Source organism: Pecten maximus, chromosome 7 (genome assembly GCF_902652985.1).
Source record: "Pecten maximus chromosome 7, xPecMax1.1, whole genome shotgun sequence".
Classification (NCBI taxonomy): domain Eukaryota; kingdom Metazoa; phylum Mollusca; class Bivalvia; order Pectinida; family Pectinidae; genus Pecten; species Pecten maximus.
The window spans coordinates 46,143,119-46,156,831 of NC_047021.1; the positions used below are offsets into that span (position 1 = coordinate 46,143,119).

Consider the following 13,713-nt stretch of genomic DNA (forward strand, 5'->3'; position numbering starts at 1 on the left):
CATCTATACGGAATTAAGTTCCATTGTACTATGCAGGGGCTCAGCAACCCGCTTGTGAATACTCATGGGTTACCACTTTACCGACTCCAGACCATATTACGGGGATTAAAGAAACTACAGGGAACTCCGGTAAAACCTAGACTCCCCAAAACTTTCAACATATTGTCTAAGTTATGCTCAGCATTTCGACAGGGTGTTTTCGATCCTGCCACAGACACTACTATGGAGGCTGCCTGCTGTGTGGCCTTCTTCGCGTTCTTACGGTGTGGAGAATTCACATGCACCACTAACATATTTGATTCTTCAATTCACTTGTGTATCAGTGACATACAAGTTGCACCAGTAACAGCATGTCATTGCGCCTCTAGGCGTCCAAAACCGACCCCTTTCGACAAGGAGTCACTATTCACCTGTTCCGCACCCATCACCATGTATGTGCTGTAGCTGCTGTCATCAGAATGCTGACAGAAAGATTAATGAATGGTTGTCGTCCTTCGGACCCCCTATTTTCCATTCATTCTGCTGCCTTGACTCGACATGTTTTCATCAACAAACTAAGACAGACCTTGATCCGACTAGGTCTAAATCATTCACTATACACAGGACATTCCTTCAGAATAGGAACCGCAACTACTGCCACCCAGTCAGATGTCCCCGATCACCTCATCAAAGTGCTCGGACGCTGGCAATCGGATAGCTACTGTCGATACATCCGCACCCCTCATCATATTCTCCGGAAAGCTCAAGCAGAAATGTGCAAGATTTCACCTGATACTTAGTAGCCTAGTGGCTGCCTTCTGTGTTCATAGGAGTCTAAGTGTGTACTCTTTATAGGGCGAGTATATCTATAATGTATATATATTCCACTGGATTAACATGTATATTGATGTGCTAATCTGTCATCATTCACACAGGATATATGTGCATATTCCATTGGATTTATATGTGTGTAAATGTGCTTATCTGTCACCATTCAGATTGGATATATGTGTGTATTCGTTTAGGGCGAGTATATCTAAACGGTACTATTACGGCCCTCATACTCAACAACTAACAGAAACGAAGGTAACAGAACACATTCTGTAGCCATGCAGGCCAGCATTCTTGTAAGGATTACATCTGGACATTCCGAATTGGGATACAGAACCGAACTTAGGTTTACTAGTCATTGACATTAGTACCCTGTTTTCTTTTACACCTAAGTACCTCTTAGGACAATAACTCTATTCAATACTGAGGCATTCTGCCAGAATATGTCTATGACTTGCCGTATATCTTCTCAATTATATCATATTCTCCCGGTGGCGCTGGGGATAAAGGTGTCTCATACCCTACATTCCCTCTTTGGGGTCCTCGTATCATCACATGCTTATAAACCATGTCTCTCATACTCCTTTGGGCCTATGGCAGTAAACTGACACCATGTAATAACATAATAACATGGACTATTAATGATGCCAGACTACTGCTATACACCACAAATCGGTCAATCCAACCCCAGAACCAAGGGTTAGCTGGACTGCATACATAAACTCTATCTGGCCCAGGGTAAGACAGCAAGTCGAACCATAAGCCTAAGTGATGTAACTCCCAACTCTTGCCGACTCCTGGACACTTGAGCGACCAGGCTATGGTACCCATGAGCTTCAGGTCAGCCATACCTCCAAGTCATGTTCTCAACGGGTTGTTGGCCATAGCTTTTCAGCACCATGCTCTTCAGCATTACGGGGTTCAAATAGCCCACGGCTATACCCCACCCAGTCCAAGGGAGGTAACTGCTAAGGTGATATGCACCCCTTATCTGCAAACTTTTTAATAAATACTGTAAATTTATCTTACATCGTTTGTTATTTTGTTGTGTAAATGTGTGTTATCACCATTTTTCAGAGAGCTCTTTATGGATCTTATCAAATTTCATATGTTGGTTTCTCTTGGTCCCTACTTGTGAATATTCCATTTAAAACTGATCTGAAAATAAAAATGCCAACAGGCAGCCATTTTGAATTAGACAGATGAAGATTGTCATTGCTTTTTTTATGGGAGGCGTGCCTCACATTATAGCATCAGCTATAGGATTTCATTGCGGAACCAATCGTTTGGTACCTCAAGTGGCTATCTCCGTAATCACGGGAGACAATTCGTACATACCGACACAATACACAACCAATTTATCTCGATAGTAGATCTATATTTTGAATGTTGTAATTGTTTATTATCATTCTCATAAAATCCCCCAAAAGAAACATATTTCATTTTACATCGACTTTGAATGCCACCAGAGCCTATTAATTATAACAAAAACTTTATATCTACACATAGTAGGCACACAAGTATTCGGGTCAGTTAGTAGGCCAGCTAGTACGCAGGTGACAGACGGTCAAATATTTTACGCGTATCTGATTGTAAGTAAAAACCAACGACCTGCATGAATGAGAAAATAAAGATAAAGATGGATTTATATTGAAGAGATAATAGTTCAACCGCCACATAATGTGTTTATATTTTTATAGGGACGTTTTACTTTACGCCAGGTGCCATGTTGCAATCACCTACGAGATGTGACGTCAAAACCTCTCGCTTTCATTATATTACCATTCCCTTTTTTTTGTTTTTTTTTGTTTGCAGTTTCTTTTGGTTTATATATGATGTAGTTTAACTATATATGCATTTATGAAAAATTTCAAGACTTCAAATAAAGTGCTATTACACGAAAGATGTATATATTTGAGACGTCTGGTGGTAGCCTGTTATCAAAAATTCATCGCAGAGTTCCAAGTGCGAGAAGGGTTGGCAACCGGTATACTTGGTACAAGAACCGTAACGACATTCGTTTCACAAAATACTGGTATTTGCAAGAATAAAAACATTAAAATCTGACGTAAAAAACTTGACAAAACAGTTATTTTGTTCAGTTGTTTCAATCACTTACTAAAATGATGTCGCAACTTTACCGCTATTTTCTATATAAACATCTATCCTAGCTTTACTTGTAGTTTCGTATCCATATGTCTCATTTTTAGCTCACCTGGACCGAAGGTCTATTGCATGGTGCAGCGTCCGGCGTCCGGCGTCCGTCCGTCAACATTTGCTTCAAATCGCTACTAGTCAAAAAGTTCTTATTGGATTTTGACCAAATTTGGTCAGAAACATCCTTGGCAGAAGGGGATCAGATTTTGCATAAATGGTGACTCTGACTCCCAAGGGGCCTGAGGGGCGGGTCCCAATGGGGAAATTGAGGCAATTCCTTTAAATCGCTACTAGTCATAAAGTTATGAATGGATTTGAACCCAATTTGGTCAGAAACATTCTTTGGAGAAGGGGAACAGATTTTGCATAAATGGTGACTCTGACCCCCAAGGGGCCAAAGGGCGGGCCTAATGGGGAAATAGAGGTAATTCCTTCAAATCGCTACTAGTCATAAAGTTATGAATGGATTTGAACCCAATTTGGTCAGAAACATCCTTCAGGAAAGGGGAACAGATTTTGCATAAATAGTGACTCTGACCCCCAAGGGGCCAAAGGGGCGGGGCCTAATGGGGAAATGGAGGTAATTCCTTCAAATCGCTACTAGTCATAAAGTTATGAATGGATTTGAACCCAATTTGGTCAGAAACATTCTTATGTGAAGGGGAACAGATTTTGCATAAATGGTTACTCTGACCCCTAAAGGACCAAAGGGGCGGGGCCTAATGGGGAAACAGAGGTAATATCTTTAAATCGCTACTAGTCATAAAGTTATGAAAGGATTTGAACCGAATTTGGTCAAAAACATCATTGGGGGAAGAGGAACAGATTTTGCATAAATGGTGACTCTGATCCCTGAGGGGCCAAAGGGGGGCATGGCCCCATAAGGGAAATAGAGGCAATTCCTTTAAATCGCTACTAGTCATAAAGTTATGAATGGATTTGAACCCAATTTGGTCAGAAACATCCTTCAGGGAAGGGGATAAGATTTTGCATAGATGGTGACTCTGACCCCCAAGGGGCCTGAGGGGCGGGGCCCAATAGGGGAAATTGAGGCAATTTCTTTAAATCGCTACTAGTCATAAAGTTATGAATGGATTTGAACCCGATTTGGTCAGAAACATCCTTTGGGGAAGGGGAACAGATTTTGCATAAATGGTGACTCTGACCCCCAAGGGGCCAAAGGGGCGGGGCCTAATGGGGAAATAGAGGTAATTCCTTCAAATCGCTACTAGTCATAAAGTTATGAATGGATTTGAACCCAATTTGGTCAGAAACATCCTTTGAGGAAGGGGAACAGATTTTGCATAAATGGTGACTGACCCCCAAGGGGCCAAAGGGGCGGGGCCCAATATGGGAAATAGAGGTAATTCCTTTAAATCGCTAGTGGTCATAAATTTATGAATAGATTTGAACCCAATTTAGTAAGACACATTCTTTGGGGAAGGGGAACAGATTTTGCATAAATGGTGACTCTGACCCCCAAGGGGCCAAAGGGGCGGGGCCTAATGGAGAAATAGAGGTAATTCCTTAAAATCGCTACTAGTCATAAAGTTATGAATGGATTTGAACCCAATTTGGTAAGAAACATTCTTGGGGGAAGGGGAACAGATTTTGCATAAATGGTGACTCTGACCCCCGAGGGGCAAAAGGGGCGGAGCCCCATATGGGAAATAGAGGTAATTCCTTCAAATCGCTACTAGTCATAAAGTTATATATGCATGTTGTATTTCTTTAAAGCAGTTGGGATCCCCACACTATAACCATAAATAGCATTGTTTGAGGTTAACAAACAAAAGAAATTGAACATGAACATTATTTTGACATTTGGTCAAATCCAACCAGGTGAGCGATACAGGCCCCATGGGCCTCTTGTTGTTGTGTGTGTTGAAAAGTCGAAATCAGAAATCAATAACTTACAAAAGAATTAATTGTCTCTTTAGACGTCATATTTCATATTTTTGTATCAAAATAATTATGTAATTAAATCAACGATCACGTGATCCGTCTGTTCACGTCTGATCACATGATCAATCGGTCAAAATGGGAGCTCCTTTTGGATACGGGCTTCATCTGAAACTCTGTAGTGTGATGTTTGTCACTAGAGAATTCATCAACACGATTAAAGGCAAGTTGATTACAAGTTGTTAATCTGTTTGTTCACATGTTTACCTTATTTTTTTCTTTAATTACTTAGGACTAAGCTTTGTTTACGATTAACGTTAGTGATTCAGAGCCTGATCAGACTGCATCATTAGAACGAAGTCATGCCCTTCCTACACTGCTCTGAGGCAGACATATTGTCGTCCAGATCTACGTTATCGCAGCTAGTATTTCATAAAAAAACATGTATCATGGGCCAGTGATAGTATGCTGAAATCCGATCGTTTATCTTATAAAGCTAACAAAACTATCGTATCTGTTAGTCATAGTGGTCATTCCGACATTCATGATGTTGACTGCACTCTTCCCTCACAAAGAATATACAGAATTTGGAATTTTCGGAATAATATTAACTGCAGTTGGTTATAGTATTAATAATAAAGACCCATACCATAGACATCTACATTCAGTTCTCATAACTAATTACAATTGGAATATTTTCATATCAAAATGGTTCATCATTAGGGAGTACCCCAACTGGAAAGGCATTTCATGACAATTTTTAAAACTGATGATTTAACCAGCTTGTCTTAATCTTCAGCTATAAATGTAACCTTTTCAAATTATTTTATTTACACAAAGCTGTGAAACTTTTGTGTTATATTGATGAATAGCCCGAGTTTTCTCTGGTCCTGTTACCATGTCTGGTGTAGGGCCGGAGCGCGCTACTATATGAAAACGTGGAAGTATATCCAACACCGTTTAGTGTTTGGTTCAAATACAATAAAATCAGATGTGACATAACACCTACCTTACATATATGGATAAATCATATATTTATTTACCCAAGAACACCCATTTAGTCCCATCTAGGTGTTTTATTTCGTCCGTAAAATTTATAAATAATGAATTTTTGAATTTAATATAATTCACACAGGTTTTGGGAAATGATAAGCTTATAATTAGTTTTCTTAATTTAAACTACGCAAGAAGAAAAACAATAAAGCATATGTGGTCCTTTCGGTCCATTGCGTTCCGATTCCGGTGGTGACAGGGCCAGAGTAAAATTGGGCTAATTAATAAAATGAAAAATAGTTTTCGATAATCAAAATATTTACCAATTGCATACCATATACTACTTTTTGAAGTATATATATATATATATAGGGTCTAGTAAGTAATAACGACGGTAAAAACCAATATAGGTACTGGATCTTAACAAACAAATGCTGGATGCGTATTACTATAAATGGATATACAGTAAAACTCACTTGTGTCGAACACGGTTGAATCGAATACATCGGATGAGTCGAACGTTTCGTTCGGTCCCGATTTTTTCCCTTCTTTATCTTAGTAAATTAAGCACGGATGACTCGAACACTGTTGAATCGAATACTGCAGGTTGTGTCGAATATATTTTGTGGTCCCTCCCTTCTAAACTATACCAAAATTTCCATTTTTGTGTCGAACATCGAGGCGTCATGCTGTCTCAGGTAAAATTTGCTGGCCTCGTCTGATTGACCGAGTGTGACCGATCACCCGTAACGGTGTAAACAGAGCCTATTATTAGTTTCCGGCTGTCGGTTACGCATCATCCCATTGTTTATACAGGTGCTCAGGTGAAGTAAAACGTTTAGGTATACATAACTAAGAATAAAATGTGCACGTTTTAGTCTACAAACCAATATGTGTTCTGTTTACTGTTTTGATGCACAAGGCCGCCGAAAAAAATAAGGAAAAAGTAAACGATCAATTACATATCTTCCATCGAAAAATGCAAAGAAAAATACCTGTCTGTCATTGATTTATCTATATATGCCTAAATTCTGAATACGACGATGCAATAGTAACAATGATATGCGGGATGTTTTTACTCTGTTCAAAAGATTGTGGCAATGCATGATTATGCAGCCGATAAAACACTGACCGCGGCCTTCACCTTTGATACAAAATCAGCACGCGTATGGTCGATCAATTTTTCCGGACTGTTTAATGTTTAATATTGTTAAATTGGAGAACAATATAAACGGATTTAAAGATAAATAATATGAGTACAATATATACATTTATATTCTTATAATATATGTAACGTTTTCATAGAATATTATGCTGTCATTTGCGACTCCCGTGTGTAAATCGTGTGTCTATGTCAAAGACTATTTTACGCATGAACTTTGTTTTTATCTGTAACTGTGCACAATATTGTTTATTAGATAAAGGAATAATTGTTATCATGTACAATTAATTAATTTCTTTGTTATTATGTATTGCTTATTTTCGACTATGTTATCATGCAAGCACTTGTTCTGCGTACAACCGATGATAGTCGGGTTTTGTCTCCGTATACAAACACGGATAAGTCGAACCATCGGATAAGTCGAATATTTTGCTTGGTCCCGTCGACTTAGACTTATCCGAGTTTTACTGTATGTCAAGTAGTAATAACGACAGTACAGACAAGTAAATTGTCGAGCTTTCGAGGGAATCTGCCCCTTTATCAAGACACAGGTAAATTACATACGATCACATATAGACATAGAACATGGAACAGTTACACAAATATAATAGGTATAAACAAAAAAAATATCGCAATGTTGTAAAAATGATCCCCCTTGGCGGATACGTAATTCGCCGAGGACCTATTATGATTAATTAGAAAACATCTTAGGTGGTGTACATATGCTAAAAGTGAATGAATGAATAAATATACCGCTCAGCTAGAGAGATCTTCTCTTTAGCTAAATTGGTTGAGTGTAAGACTAGTAAGCTAGAGGCACCGGCTTCGATCGCTAGCGGTGGCAGTGATTTAAATTTAATTAAGCATTCGCTCTGTTTACAATATTTATCACAGGGGGCAGGGGAGGACCAACGTCACAAAAATGATTTTTAGATAAATAATCTGATGATGGTGGGCTAATAAATGGACAAAAATGTTTTAGCCAACTCTCAACAACGTTTTAGAACATTTGAATTTATGTCGGAAGCTAACTCCTGTAACGTATGCAGACATTCAGCGTACAATGTGTCTGTCAAAGGTATTGTTCAAAACTGTAAAACTTCTTACATTGTAGAGATGAAACATATATATATATATATATATATACACACACATTTATGCTTACAATGTTATTATAATACAGTATGTACAGGATTAACAAAATATGATCCTTTGACAAGCGGCTCATAAAGCAAAAACCACAATAAAATCATCATAATTATAATTGTATAGCTCTATTTTTTCTTTGAAAGAACATTGTTTGTGTTTGGTATTTCCATCGTTCATTTAATTCATACTCATAAGTTGTAACTATGACTAGGTGCTGTCATGTATTCAACATATCAACAATTATATGTGTTCTTGTTATTTCTGTTTCTAATTGAATTACATGTATACTTATAAGTGCACAGATTAATTCTTAAATGTAAAAATACATTGTAAATGTTTAATAAAAATTTAACCTGTCATGCTAAACAATATTAATAGAACCATGTGAATAACAATACTATTCTAATACACAACAGTATAATTGACAGTTGTTTGTAGATCAGTATAATAATTAGTCTTTGATAATGCAATTCAATAGTACTAGTCTCTGTGAACTGGACAAGTGAAAGTTTGAAACTTAATTAGACAGTTAAGACCGTCATCAGGATGGTTAAAAGCATTATGTTCATCAGGACGGTTTAAACACTTAAGTATGAATGTTAACTACTAAAACAGAAATTTGTTTGAAACACTTAAGTAGAAATGTTTAACTATTTAAGTGGAAGCCTGTTTAAACAATAAGTAGAAATGTTAAACAACCTAACTAAAAGTGTTGATTTTAAACACTTAAGTGGATATGTTTAAATACTTTAGTAGAAGTTTGTTTGAAACTTCAATATGGTTAAAACTATTGTATACATCAAGACAGTTAAACCATTACAGGATAGAAAACCATTTCATCTACATTGTAATTGACTTTAAACTCTTGAGAAGAAACGTTTAACTACTCAAAACCTCACTCTTGAATGTATCTATCAACAATCATGTTGATATCAGTTTAATCATTCTTCTTGCTTTATTTACGCCTCCCTCAGTACCTTCAGTACTTTGATTTTGCCTTAGTATCATCATCATCATCATCATCATCATCAAATTGCTTTTCATCTGGCGTATGTCATCCATCTAGCATACATCTGTCCATCTGTCTGTTCGTCTGTATGTCCTGTATCTGTCTATCTGTCTGTCCTGTATCTGTCCTGTGTCTGTCTGTCCTGTGTCTGTCTATCCCGTATATGTCCATTTGTCTGTCCTGTCTGCCCTGTATCTGTCCATCTGTCTGTCCTGTATCTGTCCATTTGTCTGTCCTGTATCTGTCTGTCAATCTGTCTGTCCTGTATCTGTCCATCTGTCTGTCCTGTATCTGTCTATCCGTCTGTCCTGTATCTGTCTATCCATCTGTCCTGTATCTGTCTATCCATCTGTCCTGTGTCTGTCCTGTGTCTGTCCATCTGTCTGTCCATCTGTCTGTCCTGTGTCTGTTCCTCTGTCTGCCCTGTATCTGTCCATCTGTCTGTTCTGTGTCTGTATTGTATCTGTCCAATAATCTGTTCTGTGTCTATCCACCTGTGTCTGTGTCAGTCTGTCCCATATCTGTCCATCTGTTTGTCCTATATCTGTCCATCTGTTTGTCCTGTATCTGTCAATCTGTCTGTCCTGTATCTGTCCATATGTCTGTCCTGCATCTGTTCATCTGTCTCTCCTGTATCTGTCTGTCAATCTGTCTGTCCTGTATCTGTCCATCTGTCTGTCCTGTATCTGTCCATCTGTCTGTTCTGTGTCTGTCCTGTATCTGTCCAATAATCTGTTCTGTATCTATCCATCTGTCTGTTCTGTTTCTGTGCATTCATCTGTGAAACTTAAAATCACTATCTGATGTATTTTGTTAATAAAACAACAAATGAAATTACTGAAATAATGAGTTTTCTGAAAATACCAATAATGCAGTTTTCAGCTACTGTATGGTTGAAATGTAATTACTATTCTTGATTATTTCCTGTATCTTTCAGGCTTTAGTGGGCTTGTCTCGGTCAGAGACTGTCAGACAGATCATTGGTAAATTACCATTATTTAATAATGGCCAGCTGCAAAGTAAGTCCCACAATATATTGTGTTAGTACCATTAATTACAGAAATATATACTGAGGTGGAGATAAATCTACCCTAAAGGTCAAGATCATCAGGCAAAGAGGTCAAGGTCAAAATTTCACTGATGTTTTTTTTTGTTGGTCAATTAAACAAGGAGTCAATTAAACCCAAACCAAAGATCAAGGTCACTTGGTCAAAGGTCAAGGTCAATCAAAATTAATTACTTGGTTTCTCCTCTCAGGGGCTTGAGAAGCAGGGCCAAAGGGGGGTCAGAATCAACAAAGACTTCCAAATTAGGTAGAATCAAATACTCTTCATAGTCTGGAATTAAATTGTGAATGACCATGGGGTCTCATGTGAGCCTGATTGGGAAATTAGGAAATCACTTTTTTGAGAATGATTTGTTAAATTGATATTGAAGATAATAGAAACTAGTGAGACATTATGGGTTAAATGTTGTCTGATGGGATGATATGTTGTCTGATGGGATGATATGTTGTCTGATGGGATGATATGTTGTCTGATGGGATGATATGTTGTCTGATGGGATGATATGTTGACTGATGGGATGATATGTTGTCTGATGGGATGATATGTTGTCTGATGGGATGATATGTTGACTGATGGGATGATATGTTGTCTGATGGGATGATATGTTGTCTGATGGGATGATATGTTGTCTGATGGGATGATATGTTGTCTGATGGGATGATATGTTGTCTGATGGGATGATATGTTGACTGATGGGATGATATGTTGTCTGATGGGATGATATGTTGTCTGATGGGATGATATGTTGTCTGATGGGATGATATGTTGACTGATGGGATGATATGTTGTCTGATGGGATGATATGTTGTCTGATGGGATGATATGTTGTCTGATGGGATGATATGTTGTCTGATGGGATGATATGTTGACTGATCCCCGCGGACTGATGTATGGGGCCAGAGTGGTCAAATTGACAGAAAATATATCAGAACTGTTAAAGCACATAAACCTCTTATTTCTGTTTCAGTGTTAATGAAGGAACCTGTATTACAAGATCGGCCACAGGAGTTTGTCAAGTTCTGTAAATACGCAAATAACTTGCTGGAACGAGTGTCCGGGAAACACTCACATGCCAATTTTGATGCCTCCCTGGAGGAGATAAGGAGGGTAAGTAAACTCGTTAAGTGCGAAGTGTCTGGCACTAGGTGATCCATCATCCATCGTCTGTCATTACCAAATTGGTTAAAAGGTCTGGCCCAAGGGGCCTGACAGGGTTGATATGTACCAAATTGGTTAAAAGGTCTGTCCCCATGGGCCTGACAGGGCTAATATGTACCAAATTGGTTAAAAGGTCTGGCTTTAGGGGCCTGACAGGGTAATATGTGCCAAATTGGTTAAAAGGTCTGGCCTCAGGGGCCTGACAGGGCTAATATGTACCAAATTGGTTAAAAGGTCTGGCCCCAGGGGCCTGACAGGTTAATATGTACCAAATTGGTTAAAAGGTCTGGCCCCAGGGGCCTGACAGGGTTAATATGTACCAAATTCGTTAAAAGGTCTGGCCCCAGGGGCCTGACAGGGTAATATGTACCAAATTGGTTAAAAGGTCTGGCCCCAGGGGCCTGACAGGGTTTATATGTACCAAATTGGTTAAAAGGTATGGCCCCAGGGGCCTGACATGGTAATATGTACCAAATTGGTTAAAAGGTCTGGCCCCAGGGGCCTGACAGGTTAATATGTACCAAATTGGTTAAAAGGTCTGGCCCCAGGGGCCTGACAGGTTAATATGTACCAAATTGGTTAAAAGGTCTGGCCCCAGGGGCCTGATAGGGTAATATGTACCAAATTGGTTAAAAGGTCTGGCCCCAGGGGCCTGACAGGGTTAATATGTACCAAATTGGTTAAAAGGTCTGGCCCCAGGGGCTTGACAGGGTAATATGTACCAAATTGGTTAAAAGGCTTCTTCTGTAGGAATGGAAGGATCCTTGAGTGAAGGGGAACCAGATTTGTATAATTGGATGGTCTGGCCACAGGGACCTGAGAGGGTGAGGGGCAACTAAGTTTGTTCAAATGAATGAAATTGACCTTAATTCAAGGTCTCAGGAGTCAAATAGCCTATAATCTTCAAACAACTTCTCGATAAAGAAAAGACCTAGATACTTGATATTGGGCCTGTAGCATGCTGGGGTGAAGGGCTTTCTTTCAATGTCACAGGGGTCAAATATGCTGAAATCTTTTAAACGACTTCTTTTTGGGTATGTAGCATGCTTGGGAGACCTGCTACTAAGTTGGTTCAAATGAATGACCTTGACCTTAATTCAACGTCACAGGGATCTAATAGGCTTGATCTTAAACTAAATCTTTTCAACAACCAAAAGACCTAGGGACTTGATATTTGGTCTGTAGCATGCTGGAGTGAAGGGCTACCGAGTTTGTTCAAATGAATGACCTTGACCTTCATTCAAGGTCACAGGGGTCAAATATGCTAAAATATTTAAACAACTTCTTCTCAAAAACCATGAGCCCCAGGGAGTTTATATTGGGTCTGTAGCATGCTCGGGAGACATGCTACCAAGTTTGTTCAAATAAATGACCTTGACTTATTCAAGATAAATGACCTTGACTTATTCAAGGTCACAGGGATCAAATAGCCTGAAACTTTAAATGACTTTTCAATAACTAAGAGTACCAAGGAGCTGATATTTGGTCTGTAGCATGCTGGGGAGAAGTGCTACCAAGTTTATTCAAATGAATGACCTAGACCTACAGTCAAGGTCACAAGGGTCAAATAGGCTAAAATATTTTAACGACTTCTTCTGAATAAATAAAAGGCCCAGAGACCTGGTATTGTACCTATTGTTCTAATGAATGACCTCGACCTACATGCAAGGTCATGGGGCAAATACGTTAAAATCCTTAAATGACTTCTAAATAACAAAAAAAGATGTGATATTGGCCCTGTACCATGCTGAGATAAAGGGCTACAATATTTGATCAAATCAATGGCCTTGACCTTCATTCAATGTCATAAGGGTCAAATAAACCATGATTTATGCATTTAATATGCCAACCGACTTAACAGACTCCTGAAATAACTGTAGGGTCCATATATGAAAGGATCACTGTATTACAGGTGAGCGATTTTGGCCCATTGGCCCATGTTCTCAATCACCGCTGGTCACTTTTGCTCACCTGTTCAATCGATAAATGAACTTATGTGGTGGCAAGATGTCCAACTTCCATGTATCATTTGTGATCAGTATGGCTTTAACTTTTCTGATGAAACAACTTCTCAATACTTAAAAATGCCTGTTGTACTGATATTGGGATTGTAACATGCAGGGATGATAATGAGTACCAAGTTAAGGAAAATGAATGATCTTTACCTACATTCAAGGTCAGATGGCCTAAAATCTTTAGATGACTTCTCAATAACTATGAGGCCCAGAGATATTAGGCATGTAGCATTCTGATGTGAAGGGCAAACAAATCAATTTAAATGAATAAACCTAGCTAACTTTGACATT

General features: G+C 38.7%; 1 protein-coding gene across 1 annotated transcript in view; it reads left to right on the plus strand.

Annotated features, from left to right (window-relative positions):
• LOC117330988 (DDB1- and CUL4-associated factor 1-like) overlaps positions 1-13,713 on the plus strand; it is a 225,087-nt gene that overhangs the window by 100,158 nt on the left and 111,216 nt on the right. The window contains exons 19-20 of the mRNA XM_033889585.1: positions 10,120-10,201; positions 11,217-11,356. Of these exons, the coding sequence (XP_033745476.1) occupies positions 10,120-10,201; positions 11,217-11,356 (222 nt within the window). The remainder of the gene's footprint in view (positions 1-10,119; positions 10,202-11,216; positions 11,357-13,713) is intronic.